This window comes from Ammospiza nelsoni, chromosome 2, assembly GCF_027579445.1.
Source record: "Ammospiza nelsoni isolate bAmmNel1 chromosome 2, bAmmNel1.pri, whole genome shotgun sequence".
Taxonomy (NCBI): Eukaryota; Metazoa; Chordata; class Aves; order Passeriformes; family Passerellidae; genus Ammospiza; species Ammospiza nelsoni.
Window position 1 is genome coordinate 90,200,015 of NC_080634.1, and position 19,898 is coordinate 90,219,912.

General features: G+C 40.3%; 1 protein-coding gene across 1 annotated transcript in view; it reads left to right on the plus strand.

Annotated features, from left to right (window-relative positions):
* Window positions 1-3,120, plus strand: part of SLC9A4 (solute carrier family 9 member A4) — a 30,146-nt gene extending 27,026 nt beyond the window's left edge. The window contains exons 12-13 of the mRNA XM_059466328.1: window positions 81-168; window positions 2,822-3,120. Coding sequence (XP_059322311.1) covers window positions 81-168; window positions 2,822-3,120 — 387 coding nt within the window. The remainder of the gene's footprint in view (window positions 1-80; window positions 169-2,821) is intronic.
* Window positions 3,121-19,898: the final 16,778 nt, after the last annotated feature.

The following is a 19,898-nucleotide window of genomic DNA, read 5'->3' on the forward strand; positions in this document are numbered from 1 at the left end:
ATAACTCTTTACTGTTTCACCAAGTAAGTGTCCAGTGGATCCAATCACAGGCACTGGACACACTTCTGTCTCCTGAACAGGTTAAGGCCACGGAAATACGCTACCTCTCCTTGCCTCAGGGTCCACGCCAGCCCACCAGAAGAAAAGCCAGGCATGTTACTTTTACAGGTAATGGAAGTGCTTTACTCTGTATCCTACTCCAGTAGCAAAAGAAACTTGGCCAGTTTTTTGGTGGATTTAACAGTACTACGTGCACAGTCCCGTGGAAGCCTACAGCCTCTTTAAATGTACTGCACCCTTCTCTCCTTTCTGTTTTATCTATGTTGTTTATATGATCATTACTGCAGCAGTTTGTTTTGTTCCAGCACCTTCTGCTTTTCTCTTTTTCCCTCTTGGACAAATATTCCTGTGATCCCTGCAGTTCCACCTGGCTAAGCTCAAGAACGCAAATTAGCCATTCCCTGCAGCCCTACAGACAGAGCTGTATGCAAAATTATTATGAATTTCTGAACCTGTAGCCCAGTCCAGGTGAGACTGATGGAGCTCCATGCCCCAGGTCCTTCAGGTACCAAGACTGAGCAGGTATTCCCAACATGCAGCCCCACACCAAAATTCAATGCATGTGTACACACAGCCAGACACAGAGAGCAGCACAGACATGGCACAGGGCTCACACAAATGCAAACAGCACCAATGGCCACATCCTTGTCCCCTCTCTGGCTGATGAGACTGATAGACTGTTAGTGAAAAATTATAAATACATGCATGCTATCTGAATCTTCAGTAGCTGGCCTGAGATACATGCTCTGCTCAGCACCTGGCCCTGGACCTTCCATCTGCACATTTGGTGGCACTTGGGCATGTGAGCCCCTGGGGACACAGCCCCCAGCAGCTGCTGGTACACAGACCTACACAATGGCACACAGAGACTTGGTCTTACACTCTCCCTTGTGTGTTGTAGGACCCTCCAGCAGCTGGCCTTGGGCAGCCAGTCTTCCCTGCCTAAAAGACCTAAAGTATTCCACACAGCAGTCTCAGACCTAAAAGCACTGCAGACACTTGCAAGGAACCAAATGCTGCTATAGGAGGTAGATGCATTATTTTAGTGGGGAGAGAGCTAAATCCGGAAGTAGTGAATGCAAGTACTTTTTTTTTTTTCTATTAGGCCTGAATTTAAGGCCTGCCTTGTAATCTATCAAAATAAAACATTTTTTGGCCCAGCCTCCGGCCCCACCTTAGGGCCATTGTGTGGCATTAACACCACTTTAAGCATCTTCAGCAGGAAAAAAACACCCTAAAGTCTCTCATAAACTCTTGGGATGAGATAAATTGCTCTTGGAAACTAAGAAGAGAAGTACTCAGTATGTAGGGAATTAGAGTGACAACCTCATTCATGCACACATGCATTTTCAGAGATGAATGTCATCTCTTTTGTCTATGCCTGGAAGACCTTCTGGAAAAAAATCTTTCAGCAAGCTTGATTTAGGTCTTATATACAGCATGTGCAGAAATTTTAGTAAATCAAGCTCAGAAATACCTTAAATTGATCCTTAAGTCACCTACCAGCTCTTTCTGCCACTCATATAAATGAATTGTCCAGAGAGGTTCTTGTTGCCCAGACAAATTATGGACTCCCCATCCCTGAAGATGTTCATGAGCAAGTGGACGGGGCTGACCAGCCTGGTCTAGTGGAAGATTCCCTGTTCATGGAAGGGGGGCAGAAGTAAGGGATCTTAAAGGTCCCTTCCAACCCTAACCAGTCTATGATTTTATGAATTATTTCTTTGGCAGTATATATCATTCATACTTTTTATCAGTGATGCTCCCAAAGGGCTGACTAGAAGCCCTGGAAATCTGAGAAATCCTATCCTGCTTGGGATGTAGTATGTGCATGTGGCCTATGAGCAGCAGTGCTTCACTGTGCCAACTGTGAAAGAAACATTAGCTTAAAAGAATTTAATAGTTATGGATCTGCAATAATTTCTTAAATTTTAAAACTGTGACCACAGTCAATACATGTGTACTTTAAGTGTAGCAGGATTTGGACTTATTTTACTGTTCACAGACCTTTGTCTTTATATCCCAGATCCTCCTAGCTTAGATTGTTAGGAGTTGTTTCTTACATTAACTACTTTCCTGCTCTGTAGTTAGACTACAAGTCGCTTTAGGAAAGGGAAAATGTATGTTCTATAAACTCAGCAGGATGAGAATGCCAGTTACGGGCCTCTTGCACGCAATTTTTTACAATGTACTTGTGGCAAAGCAAGCTGGTAGGAGCAGATTTGACACACCCAAAGAAATCAAAGCACCCCTGGTTTCAGATGAAACTGTTCATCTTGTTAGTCACAGGTCACTGGCAAACTTGATTTTTGATGGATCAGAATTTTCTCCTTTATCCCATTTTTGTTTTGTTTTGTGCTGTGGGTTTAAAAATGCTTTTTAACCATGGTACTAGGTACACTTGTGAAATTTTAGAAAAATTTAAATTACATAAAAGAAAACTCTTGCATTTCACTCTTGCCCTTCACCCTTGCAGTGAAGGCATTGGGCAGGTCTGTGAGACACCAAAAGGTGAATGTGCTCATATTCTGGGGTTTCAGAGCTGAGATGAGGTAAAGAAAATCTTTTAAACATCGACTTTGAGATGAAAATTAAAAATTAGGGCTATTTTTAGTTCTTGACTGCGTCCTTATTCTATAGTAATTATTTAAAATGTTTCAGTTCCCGGATATTGTATTTAATACCCTTTATCTCTCCTTTCCAATGGCATTTCTCTCTTCTCTTGTTTAAAGCAATGAATTATTTGTCTGTTTATCTTTAGATCAGCACAGGAGAGGCTCTGATGCTGCACTGCCATTGACATCGAGGTCCCAGCCCCGACCGCGGCCGCTGGAAGCACAGCAGCGCCAGGAGCTGATTCCAATGGCACACCTGGACAGACGAGCTGCTCCATCCAACCTGCCAGCTCGCAGAGGAAATTCAGTCAGGCCTCATCATTTCACCAGAGCACACAATCCAGCTCCAATGCCAAGGGCTCGCTTCACTGTCAGAGAGGTGGAGGAGTATGAGTCAGAAGAAGAGACAGAAACAATGGCACCAGCCAGGCCATTAGTTATATGAGGAGCAGAGATCATCAGTGTTTGCATCTCTAGGGCCCTTGTTGCACTGCTTCAAAAGAAATAACAAAGCTTTTATATGAACCAAACTATGATTTTCCTCTGGGGACCAGTGTGCTTGCTCTCGTATCGCTTTCAAGAGTTGTATTAAGGTACTTAGTGGCTCAGAGAAGACTCAAATTCTTATGGGCTAATATCAAGCTTTCTTTCCAACAAAACAGTCCAGGAAAGAGGAGAACATGATATTTGTAGGGGTTTGGATGTGGATTTAAACAGCAGTAGTTGGGTGCATGAAGTACTATGGGTGGAAGCTGACACTGCCTTTGTTTCATGCTATGGTCTGCATCCAGAAATATCTAAAGGCATCTCTGACATGTGAATGCACAGATTAATAACTTCAGCTTGCATAGAGCTTTTGATTTCAGATCAGAATCAGCTGCATTCCAGGAAAGAGTTAAAAGCAGAAAGGCATTTTTTAGGGCATGTAAGTGTCACTGAAGATGCCTAAGCAAGACCTTAAGTCAAAAGGATTTTCAGTGAACATTTTAAGCACTTGGGAACCTCTTGGTAACTCAGGTTTTGGCACTGCAAAAGTGTGTAAAGTCATCTACTGCGATGATCCATGGCTCCAGATACTTAAATCAATTTCAATATGTAGGCTCTTCTCACTCACCTACAATTGTTTTGGATGAATAAAGGAGGTACAAATCCAGAGGAGTTTTCAGGCAGAAGTACTGTCAGGATTTTATTTGTAAGCATGGAATGGCAAGAACATACACAATATTTTTGTGATACAGCAAGCAGAAGGCTTCCTTGTAGAGTATCTAACTTCTCCATTCCCCACTCCCACCTTGTGTGCCCAAATGCATGCACCATTTTTCACACTACAGCTGGACCAGCAATGCAGATAGGAAGCAAGAAACTGGGATTAAAGGTAGAGGGAGCCTAATCCTGTAGCCTGCTGTCTAGCAGGAAAAAGAGGCCCTGTGTTTGCCTCACAGCTTTTTGTAGTGTCTTCCTATATCTTGTACAGAGAAGATTTTCTCCAAAAGAAAGCAGAAATAACCAGAGGGATGTGCACTACAGCACTTGGACTCCCCGCCTTTCTATGGAGCTCCCTTCCAAGTGGCTCTGTGTGCCCATGCTCCACTCTCAATGCTGGCTCTCCCTAGCAGAAGGAGAAGCAAGTGTGGTCTTTAGTCATTTTAGCTAAGTCCCAAACACCTAGTTTCTCTGAAAAAGTTCCTTTCTGTGGAATGGAAGCAGAATTGCCACTGTCTTCTGTGTCTTGGCACTGTAGTTGAGCTGGTTTTATCCAAGGGGATGAATCCAGCAGTCCATAAACCCACCCTTACATTTGCCCTGAAGTCAAATCTATGGTTAAGAAATGTACGAAGTTCAGTCACATTTTTGTCAATTTTCCTCCTGTTTCCTCCACTCAGACCTTGCTCAAGGTCTGTAAATGCTTCTCTAAGAGTCAGAGATAGTAGTGCTACTTGCATGTTTCTCTTTTTTGTATTGCTGTTATTGCATGTATGTCCTGGTCCATAAAAGAACTTATTTCTGTAACTTATGATTTCACATTTCTTACAAAGGCTTTCTGATTCAGGTAGAATATAAACTAATAAACTTGAAAAGCATTGCCAGAGGAAGAAAGCCCTACAAGCCCTTTTCCCCATTTTCTTGTGTTTGCATCTTTTATGCTTAGCAGGTTATAATGAATCATCTGTACTGAAATTGTACAAAGCTTTATGAAACTCGAGTTCTGTTTGTATTTCCTTATTGTGCCAGAGAAATTATATGACTTCCTTTTATAAAAACAGTGGTGCATTATTGAAACAGGGTAGGATTTTTCTTCTGTACCGAAACTGAATTAGCAATGAAATACAGTTCTGTACCTGAAAATCAACAAATAAACCCAGCTCCACCAAAGGAGGAAGTGCTCCACAGAGTTTTTAAACAAAAGCCTTGCACCAGATCTCAGTCCTACAGCAAGTTATATTGACATATCATAAATCTAAATTAAAACATGATATTAAGGGAAAGAGTTACTATACAAACTCAGTTCTTAAATTGCACTGTGAGCCACACGATATTTGCCACATGATATTTAATTGAGGGCAAAATTAGTACCCATATGATGTGGTCTAAGGCCACAGAGGTGCATGGAGTAGGACAACTAGAAGAGGTGTGAAACCTGCTTCTGCATCGCAGAGTTGTGGGGGATTAGGATCTCCAAAACTGGCTGGTGGGGGATAGGAACTGCTGGCAATCCTTGGGAACAGGAGAATGTGGAAATCTGAAAGAAAGATGAAGAAGGGATAGTGTCTCATCTTCCAAGGGAGGCTCATGAGAGACAGCTTTAATGGAGGAATTACTGTGAGCAGCAAATTCAGCATTTCATCTTTAACAAGATTTAATCAGCGAATTAAATCAGGGAACTGGACAAACTCTGTGAGACAAGGATTTATGGGATGTCAGGAATGGCCTGGGAAGGGACTAGGTACACACCATGAAAAAGAGGAATCTGTGCATTTTGACCCGTATATGTTTGACAGATAGGCTCAAAATTGACTCCTAAATTCCTTAAATATTGTACAAGTTGTGGAGCATAATATAATTACCTGTCAGAAGTAGGGAGCAAAACATTCAGTTTCTAATTATGGGTTTATATTAGGACTAGAGAAAAATAATAAAATACTAAGACAATTAGTGCATAGATGGAGTCAAATCTCCCTCCTTTGCTTCATTCCTAATCTTGTTGATGAAATCAATGACCCAGAACTTCAGAGAGTGTAAAGCTGTAGAGAAGCTAGAAGTTAATAAAGTGCTCTCAGATTTTGCAGTCTACAAACTCCTAAACTTGTAAAGTCTATTTTTAGTTTTCATTCCTAGCAATTAGTAAATAGTACTGGAAGAAAATTTCCTTCTGTGCCATTAGTTGCTGTTAATGGCTTTGCTGGCCATCAGCCAAGAAGCAATGCTGCAGATGCCTATATAAAATATGTTCCAAAATATAATGTTGCACTTTTTTTTTTTATAGTTATTTTTTGTGGGGAAAAAAGTTCTTCTGAAAGAAGCACATTACTTATATTTTAAGTAGCAATAACTACAGCAATATCTTATTGCAAGTAACTTAATCCATGTCCATAGGCTTTCAGGCCTCACCATAAAGAAAGCTGAAATGGTTTAGGGCATGAATTTAAATCCAGTGTGTGGGCATTCTTAAGCTCTTGAGCCTGGGTCACATCCAGGAACCTTGTGCTGTAATTTACAAAGGTAGTTAATTCAAGACCTCTTTCCTTTATTTTTTTTTTAGGCTGGTAGAGTGCTATTTACTCAGGAATTTAAATTCCACACTTATTTAAGGTAAACTGGCACAGGAAATCCATGCCCAGAAGGTGAAGAATATTATTCAAAATCCAGAGAGGAAATAAGAGCTTAGAAAATGAAGACTGTTTCCTTGGCAAGACAGATGAGTTTCAGGAAGGAATAATAATTAATAGCCTTTACCTTTCACAGTAGAGAAAACAGAAGATGATGTGGTAATGTGGTTTAAGCCCGCCTTGCAACTCAGCCCCATGCAGTCACTCATTCACTCCCCCGTGGTGGGATGGGGGAGAGAAGAGGAGGAAAACCTTGTGGGATGAGACAAAGACAGTTTAGTAAGTGAAGCAAAAGTCACACACACACAGGCAAAAGAAAACAAGAAATTCATTCACCACTTCCAATGGACAGGCAGGGGTTCAGGTATCTCCAGGAAAACCAGGCTCCCCCACACATAACAGTGACTTGTGGAGGCAAACACCATCACTCCGACTGTCCTCCCCTCCTTCCTATTTCCCCAGATTTGTTGCTGAGCATGACACCACAAGGTGTGGGGTATCCCTTTGCTCACCTGGTCAGCTGCCTTGGCACCCCCAGCCTGTTCGTTGGTGGGGTGAGAGGCAGAGCAGCTCTGTGCTCTGTGTACACAGAACTCTGTCAGCACAGCTCAGCAATAACAGAAAGTCCTGTTATCAACACTGTTTTCAGCACAAATCCAAAATACAGGCCCATATGAGCTACTATGAGTAAAATTAACTCTATCCCAGCCCAAACCACCTCACACCTTGTTAATCAATGAGACTTGATTGATTAACACCTTGTTAATCAATGAGAACTTGTTAATCAATGAGAAAAATAAGACAAGAGCAATCACAATGAGAACATATTTTAGGAGCAAAAGCAACAATGTTCAAACAGAATATTGCAGAAAAAGGGAGCATTTATTGAGGTCAGTGATATGTTGTGAGGAGCTGGCAGTACTTTCATGTTTATTGCACAGTGTAATTAACTGTTAGATCTTGTTGCTCTTTCTGCAGCTATTGCTTTTCAATTAATATCCCTGGCAAGTAAGAATGTGCAGTAAAAGAAGAATCTCTGCCTTAGAGAAGTCAGCATGAAGTTTGCAGCAGCAAGTGGAGTGCCAGCAATCAGACAAGATAGCACCTTGTGCAGGGAGCATCCAGGCTGTGATGGATGTTACATCCAAGTTAGCAGGGTGCACGGAAGAAGGCTTTGCTGTGGTGTCTCTTCAAGGGACAGTGGTGCCCACCCCTGAGCAGTCAGGGCTGCTGCCATCTGTACAGCACCCATGGGGAAAACTGCTGCTTACAGGATAATGCCAGCAAGCAGGATAGGGAAGGATGCTGTGACAGACCCCAAAGAGTTTGTGAGTCACACCAGGGGAGGACACTGGCAAAGGATGCAGAACCAGGGGCTCGGGGGAGGCATCTCCCCTTGCAGCACAGCTCAAACCCCAGTGCATGGAGCCGGCAGGTGTCCATTGAAGGCAGAGAGGAGAAGCTGCAGCACAAGAAAAAGAGTAAATGTCCTGGTGGGAGCTATGGGTAGACTGATTTAGTGCTGTGTGTGTGCCAAGGAGGTACGCTGGCTTAAATGACAAGAGTTCAGATGTGCTCAGAGCAGCAAAGGGAAGCTATATGGGATTCAGGAGAGTAGGTCAGAGTTCAAGGCTGGAGAGGCTTATAGTGATCATGTTTAATGTGAGAAGGATAAAATTCATATTTATGAGAGAAGTAGTCAAAGAAAGAGGACCAGTGATATCTGCAGGGGAAACCATCAAATGGCTATGGATGCAAAACACAACTTATAAATAACAGAAGATGAAAAATATTGTGAAATATTCTTTATTTTCCTGCTGGTTGTGTCAGTTTTGAGAACTAGCACTTTCAAGGTTTTTTTCTGTGGCCCAAAAACTTAGACCCCAAAACCTCACATTTTATTGTCTTATATGAGTGGAAGCTACTATTTGAAAGCCTGTGGGTGACTGGAAAATAGCAACAAATATTTTCAATCTTCCTTTTTTCATATGTAATCTTTTAAAAATTTTCTATTTACATATGTGCATAAAATACAAACACAGAGAGTGGAAAAGCAGATTACCTTATCTCTATATTTTGTTTGCTTTTTAGGTAGGACAATTATATTTACTGACTAGCCAAACTCACTATACTTTAGAACCTTAAAATTAAAGATGTTAGGTTTATGAGTAATATTCAGAACCAGTTAAAATGACTGGAAGTTTATTGAGCTAAGTTACCTAGTTAATTTCATGTTGAGAATCTGTCTCAGTGTTAATCACAAGTGAAACTTCTTTTTCTTTCCTTCTTTGGTTTCACAGGTGTTAAATTTCAAAAGCTAATATTGATTCTTGTTTATTTCTAGTCCACCCATCCTTATGGAAAATTTTGACTACCTTTCAATCATAAGAAAAGTGACATGGACTGGAGAAAACAATGTCAAGTTCTGATTTTCAGAGTTTTCTTTGGCAGGGCAGATTGCAGCCACACCAACAATGTGCAGAAGTAGACAGCCAATCTGAACATCATACCTGACTTATTTTTCCACCATCCTTGTGGGAGAAACATAGAAAAGAAGAAGGATCTGTCAAGAATAGCCACAGTGAGCTATGGGCACAGGTATTGGTCATCTGCAACATCACTTTTACATGTGCAAACACAGGTCAGATTATCAGACACAGCTCAATGCTTTCTCATCAGTAACCTATTTGGCAAAATACAAAATTATCATAAAAGATGCTTGAAATTAAACTGCTGGCACCTGTGCCAGGTATTAATTTGGAGTCATTATTTGCTACTAAGCCTAGCACCATTTGCTCCTTGCTCCAATGAATCAGCAGTGATAAAGGGTGAAAAAAAAATTAAAAAAGAGACTTTGGTTCCTTGACCCCAAGTCTACCTTTACTTCCCTTTGGTTTTCAGATGACTGAAACCTACAGAACGGAACAAAAGAACAGGCTGAAGCTTTTCATTCATCTCACACCACAAAAAAGTCAGAAAAACAGAAATTGTTTGTGCACTGCTTCAAGCCAGACGCCAGGACTTGCTGCTTACAAACACCCAATGTCCTAAAACATGTCATAAAACTTATCCATACTTAAGAATCATGTACAAAATATATGTAATGTAAAAAAATAGTTTTCCACTCATTTTTCCCTTGTACATTCACTGTTGTTCCTTTCAAAAAACTATGTATGTTCTGCATGTTTTACTTAGTTCCAAAAGCTGGTGACAAGGTAGGAAGTGAATATACTATGGCAAACACACATTTTTCTTGGAAAATGGAACAGAAACTCTTGGAAGTTGCTCCTCTTCCCTTTCCTCTGATGGGAATGTGAAGCTGGAGATGTTTAGCACAGGTATTAGAATTAGGACAAATCTCTTAGGCCTAAAGGCACTCAGGGCTAAGGCATGTACACAATGAAAAGATGCCACAGTTCGTCTTTGGCCACATTTGGTAGAGGAACCGCAGAAGCTCTTTGTTCCCTGGATCAGCAGCCAGAGCTTAGAGAGGCCCCTTGGGCACCTTTAGGGTGTCTGGACAGAACCCCTGGGGCTAAAATTGGAGGGGATCTGCTGGAGGCAGCCAATGGCATTTAGGGCATAAATTGATTAACGTGCGGATGGCTACCTTGGTCACCACCTGATAAACAGCTCTGCCTCCACTGACTCCAGTGATTGCTTAGACCTTAGTGGGGAACAAATTAATGCAGCTTACTGTGCCTGAATTAGTATTCCAGTGACCTGATCCTTTTGGAACTCATGAAAGAAAAGTGTCTTTTCAAAGAAAGGCATTACGACTGCTTTATCTTTGAGACAAATCTTGTTTTCCTCCTCAATAAATTAAGTTATTTCTATATGTACACATAGACCACATATACACAGATATAGATATAGATATACATATCTTTAACAGTGTCTCACTGTGTGTAACTCCCATATTCTCTTAATTTCTAAAAGACTCTGCCTGCAAGTGTATGAGGCTCTGTCAGCTGTAATGCCTTTAGTGATAGAAAATTGCAAGGCTCACATTACTGCAGCTTCAGACGGACCTTTTGGCTTGAACTCCACTTAATGATAAATATTCCAAAATCATTCCTCATCATTTTCATAAGTATGCAGACTGATGCAAATGTAAGTAATAACTGCTGACAAAAGTCTTAGCAATTTAAAGGAGCTTTTTTCTTATTTTCCCATAGTGTAGAATTGCCTGATACTGATTTACCACGAGCTGCAGAGCAGATAGAACAGCTGGTGCCAAGATCAGATTTACATGTCTTGTTCCTGGGTAATGTAAAGAAGGACAGATGTAGTGACCAAGCACAGAACTTCATATAAAGTTGCATGTTTTTTAATTCAAGTTTGCATGAATTAGGTTAAGTTTCAAAGCTCAAATGAGCTCATTTTATTATTATTGTTATTGGTAGGGTTTTGTTTTAGTTTGTTTTGATTTTGTTGGGCTTCAGCTTTCTACTATGTACAAATTTTCCTGTAGTAATTTTTCTGTCGCTAAAATAATGGATAAACTAAACTTCTGCTAGATGACAGCATTAATTATGCTTTATCTGCTGGAAGAGGAGCACTTTCACCAAAGAGGAAAGGAGCTGCAGTGACCTCTGTTGATGGAATTAAGCAATGTGTTTAAAGATCCAAAAAGGAAAAGCGACACATTCAAATCCTCTGCTGTAAATCAACAGAACAAAAAGCAACTGTGCGAAGGAAAAACAACTTTCAGGCTGCATATGAAAAAGATTGACACGGACACTTAACACCCACTGAAGTCAGAAACCCTATCAAAGTATTTGCCATTTAAAAATTATATTTAGAAAATTTGTTCCGTGGTTTTTTGTTTTTGTGTGGGATTAAAAACCATTGGCATAAAGACAGAGGGTGTAACACAGAAGGGAGATGTGGGGTTTTTGCAGTGCTATAGTGCATTCCAGGAGTTTATATCACCAAAAGAAAACATTGTGCCTCTATGTATTACGTGATCTTAATTTAGTGAGCAGTTCCCCACGCCAGACTGAAACACGGTATTCTTGGAGTTTTGAGGCAAAGAAGCTTCCCAGTTGGCAGGCTGCCTGTGACAGAAAGAAATATCTAGGAACTGTCATGCCTTATGACCAAGAATTTGGAACGTGTCTTTATGGGCTAGCTCTGATACAGGAAAATGATTAAACACGTAAATACCCACAAGGATCTGGACTTTAATGCTTAACCTCAAGGTTTGGAGGAGTGTCATTAGAGCCAAACATTTAAGGATTCATCCCATATGAATAAAGTTATTGAAATCAATAAGAAAGCTTCCATTAAGAGCTAAGTAGTTTGTGGAAATAGGAGGAGTATGACCTTAATTTTTTTCAGACTTGGGCCTTTGCTAAGGACTACTCAGTATTAAACAGAGGCATAACTGAGGGGCAGGGCTTTGTGCTCTTAAATTTATTTTATGTTTCCAAACTGCCCAGTAAACAATTGGTACCCACACTCTCTTTTCCAGGAGCCACAGGGGTAGAAATTGGTATTGGTTTCCTTCAGTGTCAGGTGTTGTGATGGGTCTGGCCATCATCATCAAGATGGAATTCTTCCCTCTTTGAGTATTTCAATTTGATAATGCCTCCACAAGAGCCTGAGAAGGTTGTTTTCTTAGTTTACTTCACAGAACCACTGCTGTGCCTGAAACATCCTTCTCACAAGAGATAAATGGATATTGCTAATGTCTTTTTACTAGTATCTACTATGGTATTCTCATTCAGGATTTGTAGAGAATGATTTCTGCAAGTGTAAGGAGGGAAAAATACCTAGTTCATTCTGTTTTTTATAAAAAATACTAGAAAATCTACATAATGAAATATTTTATTTTGATATAGATAAATATAACCCCCAAAATAATAGATCAGTACACTATGATAGGATATCATTAACTAGATATTAATTGTGTACTTGGTCTTGGAGCCTGGCCATAACAGTTAGATATCCATTGAAAACAAGCTGCTCTGCGCTTCAGGACTGGGAAAAGCTTTATAAATGCTGGGTAGATGGAAGGCAACACGCATCCCTCCAGGTAGACGCACTGGATAATCGAGTCCATGCACTCCCAGACAAAAGCATCTAAAGCATACAGAATATCAGTAAAGAACCCAAAAAGCTTTGCCCATCTAAAGAACCCATAGATATCTGTTTCTGGCAAAAAGCAACCATCTTCTCTGCACCAATATTTCCAGAGGGCCATGATTTTCTCCTCTGAAGGGGAGAATTGAATCTCTTCTGGCAAGGCATGGGTCTGCCATACAAACAGCCACAAGCTACGAAGGGCTGGTTCATCAGGGATAGAAAAGTGAACAGTACCTTCTGAAAGAGTCCAGCTTGCTCTGGCCAGCTCCACAGGTCTGCTGCTCTTTTCCATCATCTTTCCTGATGGTTTTCCAGAAGAAAGATTCTCTTTGTGGTCAGCCTTGGCTGTGAACTCTGTCCAAATCAGGATCTTCGGTTCTTCAGCTCCTGGCTTGAATCCACTTTCTGAGGTCACTTCAAAGCAACCCTCAAATGCCACACATACAGGATTTTTACCCAGTGCAGCAATTTTGCTCCTCTGGTCTTATCAGATTAATTTTTGCTCTGACACGTCGGGTCACCAGATATTACAGCGACCTGTGTGGGCTGCTGGCTGGTGATAGAGAGACGGTGAATCTTGTATCTTGATCAGAAGGCTGAATTTATTAATATATTATATAATACATTATAGTTATACTAAAAAGAATATAGAGAGAGGTTTGCAGAGCAGCTAGCTAAGCTAAGAAGAGATAGAAAAGAACCCACAACAAAGTTGTGGCCAAGGACTCAGTCCCCTGGCTTGAACTGATGATTGGCCCTTAATTATCAACATAGAAAATGAGCCAATCAAGGTGAATCCTATTGCATTCCACAGCAGCTGATAATAATTGTTTACCTTCTCTTCGGGGGCCTCTGGCTCCCGAAGACACAGAAATATGAAAGAAAAGGATTTCTGTGGAGAAATGTCTGCGACAGTTATCCTACCTTGTGGTGTGAAATTTTTTTATTTTGCTTGACATAATTATAAAAGGAGCTTTTGTAATATTGTACACAGCTACAACTTTTGCACTGAGGCTGAAATCACCTATGTTCTGGCATCTAAGCTAAAACTGAACTCCATTTCCACATGTATTAGTTTTGTGACCTCAGATATCATTTTAGGAAGCAGGATGTGACTTGAAAGGAATCAAAATATCTTATTGCTGCTTTCAACTGTGCATTGTTATTACCCGGCATTCAGGATTTATAATTTAGTTTTTTTCCATTTTAATTTTATAGTGCATTTATGAACAAGTTCCTGACCTGTTATTTATGTACCAGTCTTTAAAGGTCATTTCTGTTGGCTTATCTTATAGAAGAGAAAGGAAAAAGTCAGCAGTCATCTTTTTTTATATCTGCAAAAGTATCTTTTTCATACAATTATAACTGTTTGACAGGAATTTGCTCAAAGTTAATGAATATCTTTGGATAGAGATTAAAAATGGAAAATTACATCTTCAGAGATGTACTTTTCTTTAAATTACTAGTATGTGAAAACTGTTTTGGAACTTTAATTGCTGCTACAGGCTTACTACAAAATAAACTTTGCAATAAACCCTGGCTGATCCTTATCTATAACCAAAAAACCTCCACACTGGCAATAGCATAATGTAGGGTGAAATCATATTTGGATTTGGATTTTTTCTTGCAACTGAGTTCAAAAAAGCAGGATTTTATCTTCAGAAAGCCCCAAACTTCTCCTCTCTGTATGCAGAGATTATCTGGATCCTGCAGTAATTGCTGGTTTGGTCAATTGCTTGATTTTCTGCAGTGAGCAGCCTTACATACTTTCTGGTTTTGGCCTTTCACAGAAGCATTCGGGTATGATTTCTCAGGGTAAACTGGACAGTTCAAACCCAGAATTTGAGTGACCTTCTGAGTTGGAAGCCAACTTCTCTGCTCAGTGCCAGCTCTGAATCATAACAATTATGTCCGTTTCCAAAAACTGCATCTGAACCTGCCATTCATTTGACCCTTGTGATTTTGGCAATTTGTACCTCTCTGTTCATCCTATTTCAGTGTGATACAGGTGAGAGAATCCGAGTGTCAAACCCAGGGGAGAAGGCTTCATCTAATCCTCACAGAGAGGCAGCCCCTACAGAGGTGATAGGTAAAATCCCTTATCATCACAGAATCACAGAGTGGTTGAGATGGGACCTCTGGAGGTCATCAACTCCAAACCCTCATCCCTGAGTCCCCTCTAGTAAATTGGAAAGTACCTGGAGAATGTGCACACCTACAAGTTTCTTAGCAAGGGTCAAAACTCGTATTGCATCCCAGCACTGTAAGAAAAACTTCAGGAAAAGAGGTACCTGCAATGAGCCATGAAGGAGGAGGCACCTTGCCTAGGCCAGCCTGTGAGATTTCGATAGTAGCTGTTGGGAAATGTGGGATTTGAATCCACCACATTTGGCTTCAGATGTGTGCCCAGCTTATCAAGGTGGGGCATCTTCTGTGCTCAGCTCTGGGAGGCAGCATCTGCAGGCAGTGATTGATGGGCCTGGGTAGCACCAAGCAGGCCTTCCTGAAGTGCCTGCTGCTTTCCAGGGGCCCTAAAGGAATCCCAAGGAGCCATTGCTACAGGACAGATGAGGGCGCCCTAAAAATAAAATTATGATTACATTGTTTTGAGGATTTTAATGGGGTCAAAGAGACTTTGGTCTTTTTTAGACCAGCATCTGAACACAATTTATGTGATGCCAGGGCTGACCTTGAGAGCAGTAGTTAAAACACATGCTGATGCTTTTTAGTCTAGTTCTGTACCAAGATACTTGCATGGGCTCAAAAAAGCAGCATCTAGAATCAAAGCAGATGCAACATCATCTGTATCATGAGCTCCAAGCCCATCTATTTTCCCTTAAGAATGCATCTGCTCCCAAGTGTGTGGCACTGAGCCAGTCTGGGAATCCTGCTGCTGGGACTGGACTGCATGCAGGATCGAAAATTTGTTAGCTCTTCTCTACAGCACTTCATACAGCTTTGAGTTTCAAGGTATTTGACTTCTGCAGGAGAAAACACAGGTCAGACAGATTCCTCTTTCCCCTCTCTAAGGTTTTTCTGTTAAACAACTTCTCTGGTTTATTTCAAACACTGTGGGATGGTGTTTGCTGCCATTACAGGGCTGGCACCAACCTGCTGGTCTAGCTGAGATGAGAACCAAATGACAACTTCATCCCAGGATAAGCAGATATTAATTGCACAGGACAGATACACAGCCTCTTCTCCTCTCCTCAGAACTGGCATTTCCCAAGGCACCTGCAAATGGAAAAGGGGATTTACTTATTTCTGCGTAACAAGAGGTGATAAACCTTGTAGCAAATTATGTTAGAAATGTTGCTAATTCTGTATTTTGGCAGGGTGTTCCTTCCTCAGAAGGTATAGATGGAGTGTCAGGCAGGAGGAGTCAAAAACATACCGGTAGTTAATGACTATGAATATAACAGCTCCACCTTTCTTTTCCATGACGCAATGTTCCAAGAGAGACTGTTGCATAAGAAAGTAATCAGAGGCAGGTTAAATGACAAGGAAATGGATACAATCTTCTCAAAAAGTAATGCTATCCTAACATGGCTTCTGTGAGCAGATTTGTTTGTTGTTGGCATTGGACACAATTTACCATTCCTCTGCACTTTTCTGCTGGGGTGCTTAGGATGGTTTTCTTCAGGATGTCGGGATTTCTGTTGTTGTAGTTGTTGGGGGTTTTTCTTCTTTGTTTTTTTTTTTTTTTTTTTTTTTCTTCCTAGGGTTTTTTTGTTTGTTTTTTTACTGTTTTTTTTTTTTTCCCTGTTCAGCCTTTTCTCTGATCAAAAATTTGTTTACATTTTGGTGCCTGTGTGTAATTAATTGTGGGATCAAATCCTACTGCTTTTTTATCACTTTTAAATGCTTGCAATTGAGTTGAGAACTCTAATATTGAAGTATCAATGCCTAGCTTAAATGATTTACAAATACAGCAGCAAATTTGATTTATAAATACAGCAGCAAATTTGCAAGATTTGCATTCATGGAAAAGGAGAAAAATAATTTCAAACATAAGACTGCTTATTAGAGCTAATTACATGGAAGATATATAAAACATAAATAAAATCATACTCATGAATATGTGCAAGTATATATGCATGTGTGTAGATGTATTGATATAGATACTAAATATATATAAAAGGAAAAGAGGTTGTCTGTTAGTCACTGAAGAAGCAGTAAATTTATTCTCTACTAAACTATTAGCATTTGAGTATAATCAAAACCAGGGTACAGACAGATGAAGAGGGTACGTGAAACAGTGATACTGTGATTTCCAAAGGGTTGTCAATACTAAAAATGTTAATCAGATCTTTTCAGTGGTATGTTATGTATATCTCGCATTTTAAAAGTTTGTCAAATGCTGAGAAAGTTAACTGAAATAATTTCAGTGAGACAAAGAAAATCTGGCATCTTCCTCATTATGCCAGTGTATCCAATTGGTTTCTATACCAGTGAGCAACCATTAGTTTGTTAACAAAAACTTCCACTCTTCTCAAAGCTTTCCAAAGGAGTGTCCACATTTTCCATTCCTGAAAGCTCCTGAATGCATCTTCCCAGTTTAAAATGCCATATAAATTCTTTCAGAAATTTTAGAATATCAGCAATTTTTATTATTACTTTTTTTTTTCATTTGGAAAACTCTGATAATGAAAATGTTGTACCTGTTTTGCGATACTCTTTTGGAATGTTAAATGAGTCATAAGGTTCAATAATACCATATTTGAAATAATGAGAAGGCTCTTTCTAGGAAAAAAAGATTTTGATGCCTGGCTGCTGCATGCTCTAAGCACTGCAGCTTTGCTCCCTTAACCCCGCACACTGGTGCTATTCCACTTCACAAGCGCTGAAACCCAGGCTGCAGGCTGGGGAGGGTTTCTTGTGCAGCTGAATGTTGTACCCTTTGTCTCTGGAGTGCAGAGGCAGAATTTAAAAGCTGTAGTTCTTTTCACTCTAAATTTAGGGTGTCTTCAAATCAGAGTCTTTCTTCTAACTCTCACAGACTCACTGGCTGTTCTACCAAACACACCTCCTCTTCACAAAGCAGTGGGAAGGGTGGATTTTCCCATGATATGTCTTCTTGAATGAATGAATGATTTTCTTTAATTTCTTACCTGATTGTTTTGTGCTAACTTTCCCAAGGACAGGATTATGTGAAGAGGTGAAGAAGATTTTTTTTTTTCACATGAATCATAGGAACAATGAACTGGACTAATTTTTATTGAAAACAAACCACACATAACATTCTGTATAAAATTTAAAGCCAAACTCCACCAAGTCAAGTGGAAAACCTATGTTCACACCAGCTGCCTATTGGTCATAGAGCCAAGCAGCTGAGATAAGCACTTACAGATTCTGCAAGGGTTTATGAACCTTCTGCAGTGAAAATATAGTGACATAAGAGATGCAAGCAATGGCTAAATGACTTCAGTGGGTAGGCTGGATAAAGAGAAATAATAAGTAATGGAAAACTAAGTAGAGATAAACAAAACACAAGCCAGTGAAAAGAAGAATTAATCAACTCATGAAATGCAGCTTTCTGAATCCTAAAATAAAAGTTCTGTAAAATTACCAGCTATTCTAGGTTAGTTTTTTTTCTGCATACACAGTATTAGTGTACAGACACTTAATTTATTGGCAGCCCACTGCAGCAACTCACAAACTACCTTTCAGTGCAATTCAAAATTCAAACCACCTTCTTTGTATTGGGGCTACTTCAGGCTGTCAGGAACATTTCCCTGGCTTCAGTGGGATACATACAGCACCACTCAAGACAGAGTCAGCTTTGTGGTTTGTAGAGAATCCAAAGTAGTTTTTTATGCCTTTTCTGAAGGATGGTCCCTTGCAGCTAGTGATGACCACAGTAGGCACTGGGTGCATTTATTTGTATATTGCAGGTGGGGTTTTGGGATAAGGAGGAGAAACAAGAGGGTGTCAGAAACCAGATATAGATGAGAAAGGGACCATGAGATGAACAGCTCCCCACATCACATATTAATGCTGTTCCAGCCACTGTTGTCAACTGACCTTCATCATTGCTGCAGGGTGGTGTTCTGTAGGCATCCCAGAAGACATTTCTAGATTCCTGCTTAAGATCTGAGTCTTCTTGGAGAGGTCTTTATCAAGGGCCTAAATGTGACCTACTATATCTATTCAAGCCAGCTCATTGTTGGTGAAAGGAAGCAGGGGTTAGGCTGTGCGTAGCTCAGAATAAGGTGGAAGTTGATTTCCTACCAGGCTGAGCACAGCCTGAACACATTTTTTTCGTGCTTCAGAACTGCTTGGGAAACATTGTAGCATTTTTTTTTTAATGAAACTTTTTCAGGGAAGAAATCCACAACTCTCAGCATTTTCGAAAGCCACACTTGGCCAACACACTTGTGCCATTAATGTAGTGGCAAAGAGTGAGTCAGAAATGCAGATTACAGGACTGGGTCAGTCTTCACCTTGCCCTTTGCCAACAGAGGCTACGCCTCTATGCTTCAAAGGTTGTCAGAGTTGTAAATGTGGGTTACAGCACTAAAGGAATCACTTCACCCTCCAATTTCAGCCTGCCAACTTGAACTCATGGGAAAGAGTTAAGAAATATGTTTATCATATCTCTTATAATATATCAAACTCTGCTTTCAAAGGAAAATTCTCATTGTTGTTGATGGCATTGTAAGGCTAAAAATGGAAGTGTTCTTTTAGTCATTAACTTTCTTTGCCCCCGAAGTTAAACATTTGAATTAGTATTTCTGTATTCATGGCAGTGACAGGTGCTAAGCTTGAGAACAGTGGCTACTTTTGACAGCCAGCATGGGGACACAGCCTCTGAAATCATTCAATGACTAAGTGTCCTGGTGCAGAGTGAGCTAAAGAGGGGATTTACTGTTTAAACATTAAACATGTTGCTTAGCTATTAAGCAATTAGATTGTTCTAAGACTTAAGAGAAGGAGATCAGTCTGTCATGTTGAATTCTAGACTTTCAGCAAATGTGCCCAACAATGTAATTTTTCAGGGATATCCAGATCACCTCAAACAGATGTAATAAAAGAAAAAACAGTACAATCACTCTCTGGGTGACTTTTGATTTTGCCTGTCTTATGAACAGAAGGGCACTTCACTTTGAAGCAATAGCAGAAATTAACTTCATGGGTTATTAGTCCTCCTGGGTTATATATGTCCCTCTGGAGCTAGAAACACCACTTAGCCCTCCTGCAGTAGTTTATGACAGGTCCCTTTTTGTTCTTTGGGATGATATTTAATTCTGATGCCCTGCAGTGCTGCTGAAACCTCTCAGTTATTTGGTGTGAGGCACAAAAGGCT